The sequence below is a fragment of the Buteo buteo genome, chromosome 11 (assembly GCF_964188355.1).
Source record: "Buteo buteo chromosome 11, bButBut1.hap1.1, whole genome shotgun sequence".
Taxonomy (NCBI): domain Eukaryota; kingdom Metazoa; phylum Chordata; class Aves; order Accipitriformes; family Accipitridae; genus Buteo; species Buteo buteo.
Genome location: NC_134181.1, coordinates 20,427,787 through 20,431,010, shown reverse-complemented (window position 1 = coordinate 20,431,010; position 3,224 = coordinate 20,427,787). Strand labels below are relative to the sequence as shown.

At 35.5% G+C, this 3,224-nt stretch overlaps 1 protein-coding gene across 1 annotated transcript; it reads left to right on the top strand.

The window, feature by feature from the left end:
- Window positions 1–447: 447 nt before the first annotated feature.
- LOC142036259 (leukotriene B4 receptor 1-like) lies at window positions 448–2,950 on the top strand. Its single transcript, XM_075039381.1, has one exon. It carries the CDS (start codon window positions 573–575, stop codon window positions 1,581–1,583), a length of 1,011 nt encoding a protein of 336 aa, XP_074895482.1. The 5' UTR covers window positions 448–572; the 3' UTR covers window positions 1,584–2,950.
- Window positions 2,951–3,224: the final 274 nt, after the last annotated feature.

Sequence of the window (3,224 nt, the reverse complement as noted above, 5' to 3'; positions counted from 1 at the left end):
GATGACATTAAGGCAGTAAGCACAAATTTTTATGCTTTGGAATGGAATTTCATGTCAAACATATAGTGCACATTTGTGGTTTATCTTCCACCCCTCTTTTTTTGGCTTTTATAAAATGAAATGTTGAGTTATTCATACGAACAAGAGTAGAATAGCATAAAGAGGGTTTCTTTCTCCTCATAGCTGTTTATTAGATCAGTAACTCTAAGAAAGTAGCAAGCTTCTTTAAACAGGGACACTTTTGAAAGACCACCGACATGCTTTAAAATCTGCTGAAGTATGGTGGATGTATAACTGAAAGCAAAGTCAGGTGTTGCACTGGGGGTTTTTTGGGTTTTGGTTTTTTTTGCTTTGTGTGCAAAAACGCACACTGTCTTCCTAAACAACCGGAGCTGTTATATGTGGTCAGACATTTGTAAGAGTGAGCATTAGGATGTGAGCTCATAAACCACATTAGTCTACAGAGTGTCAGTTGGAGAACTTTCTCTTGAGTAGTTCACTACACCTTCAGAATAAAAGCAGAGTGCAAAGCACCAAGGATATTGGCAACCAAGAACTGAAGAATTTCCAGAATGAGTCAAGCTGAGGAAAGCAGTGTCCACTCAACATGGAATATTGTGAGGTCAGTAGTCTGCATAATACTGAGCTTGTCATTTATTATTGGGACCCCTGGAAATTGCATCGTCATCTGGACTGTTTGTACAAAAACGAAGCAAGTATCTCCTTCAGTCCTGCTGATCTTGAACCTGGCCATTGCAGATGTCCTTGTACTGATTACTTTACCAATCTGGATTTATTCCTTTGCTGACTCATGGGTTTTCGGAGTCATCTTCTGCAAAATACTGGTTTTCGTTATTTACTGCAGCATGTATGCTAGTATATTTCTAATTACAGCACTGAGCTTGGAGCGGTTAATGGCTGTGTTTTACCCTTTCACAATTCAAAGATACAAAACAAAAGAAAAGATTTCTTTAATAGTGTTCCTCATTTGGTTCCTGTCTATTACTTTCGGCATTTCTGTCATTCCATTTCAAGAGACAGAAGAAATGAATGGTAGACTACTATGCACATGTCGCAGCTACTCTTCCAATAGACAGAAAGTGTCATATCTTCTGCTGGAGACTCTTGCAGGTTTTGTAATCCCTTTTTTAATTATTTGCACTTGTTACATGTGTGTTGCAAGAAGAATAAGCAGAATGACTTACCAATCTAAGCGGCGATCGGAACGGCTCATTGCCAGCATTGTGGTGGCATTCATTTTATGCTGGTTCCCTCATCATCTCTTTAACATCCTAGATATTATTTCAATTCAGATAGAACTCTCTAACGAGGAGTTGTCTTTGGCACTGGATGAAATTGTAGGCAGAGGAGTATACATCTCTGGAGCACTTGTATTCATCAGTAGCTGCATTAATCCTCTACTTTACGCTTTTGCTGCACGAAGATTTCGGAATCACCTGCGATTTGCCAAGATATCAAAGCTGTTTGAACAGATGAGTCAGACTGTAACAGAGGAAGACAAGAAGAAAAGTTTGGTTGTAACCAAACAAGAAGATACTTTAGTAAGCACAGAAAATCTCTAACAGGGAATATAGAATTAGTGAATAATGTGATTCTGTGTCATTCCTTCAGTAGTCCTTTCTCCTCATACTCTCAGTTTTGTTTGCTAAGCAGTCCAGGTAAAGCTAGAGACAGGTAAAATTTACTAGGGTTTGTTTTGTGTGTTATAAAAGAATTGGCATTGACAACTTAGTTCAGTTCCTAAGTTAGTAACCACATCATGAAATTAGCACTATTTCACTGGTGCTAAGAACCTCAGCAAGGTGGCTAGAAGCTCGAAGTGTAAGGAATACGCTTTTTTACTTTCCATTGAAATTATTTATGATTTCTAGAAAGTCTGTGTGCAGAAGCCTTGAAAGTTTAAAACTAAGTTTTCCTTCAGAAACAATTGTTAGATGCTCAAAAAGCCTTATATAATCTACAATTTTAAGAGAGCATACTTAAATTCTTGATATGGGTAAGAATGGTTTTGAAGTATATTAACAACACACAAAACTTGTTTGGGTAGATGGAAAATATAAAGCTGTTTTTATTCATTGCTTTATTTAGGTTTGAAAGTGATAAGGGTTGTTTACACAGTCAAGCTCATTTACTGAATTATCTTGTGTTAATAGGTTTTAACAAATAAAATGTGGAGTGTGACTTGCCTCTTCAGAAAAAAACAGGAGGTATGAGAATTCTGTGTTGTATGGCAAACATAGTTATAGACTTCATGCTATATTTGATGTCAAATACATCATATACTTCAGTGGCAATTAAACTATTGATATATTAAATATACATACTGTGAGTATCCTCAAAAAGTTTGATCCAGTTAAGCTTCCAAAATGTCTATTAAATTATGGAGGAATTGGATCAGTTTCTGGTGGGAGGGAAGGAGGGATCCTTGATATTATTTTTTATGTGTAAGAAAATTATGGTAGCAGTACAAAGTTCTAATAACATAAGAACTTCACCATACAAATAAAAGCATTATTTTTTCTTGTCTTGTAGAATAAAGTGGTCTTTGCCATAAGAAACCGATAAATTTAGTGCTTGCAAGGACCTTATTGTAGTTTTGTGAATGTGTGCAAACTGACTGTGGAAAAACTGCATGGCATGAAGTGTTTGCTTTTGAAGTTTTTTGTTTCGATTGTGCCTAAAATTTTTTATGCTTACTCTTCCTTATTTTAAAGTCAATAATTTGTAGTAAGATCAAGATAACTACTGATTACTAAGAAACAAATTGTAATTTCCTGTACATTGTTCTGAACAGCCGCTAAATAGCTATGTCACTGATCTTTACCAAGAAATTACAAGTACTAACTAGAACTTACTTTTCAAAATCTGATTATGTAACAACCAAGGATATTTGAGTTGTTTTAATTTAGCTTGTAAATGGAAATAAACACGGGGAAGTAAAATCCTTATGTGTTAATGGAAGAATATTTCTCTAAACTTTGCATATGTGCTTGTTATTCCTGCTTGTTATGAAAAAGTCATTTTTACTTCTCAATAGGAGAAAAGTCCACACCACAGAGGACTTTCCATCAATAGGACTTCTTCACTAAAATTAAAGTAAATAAGTTTTTAGCAAGACCTTGTTTGCAGCAAAGAGTAAGCAGCAGATGAAATCACTTAGACTTTACCCCATCCACCTACCACTCTTTTTTTACCTCACTAAT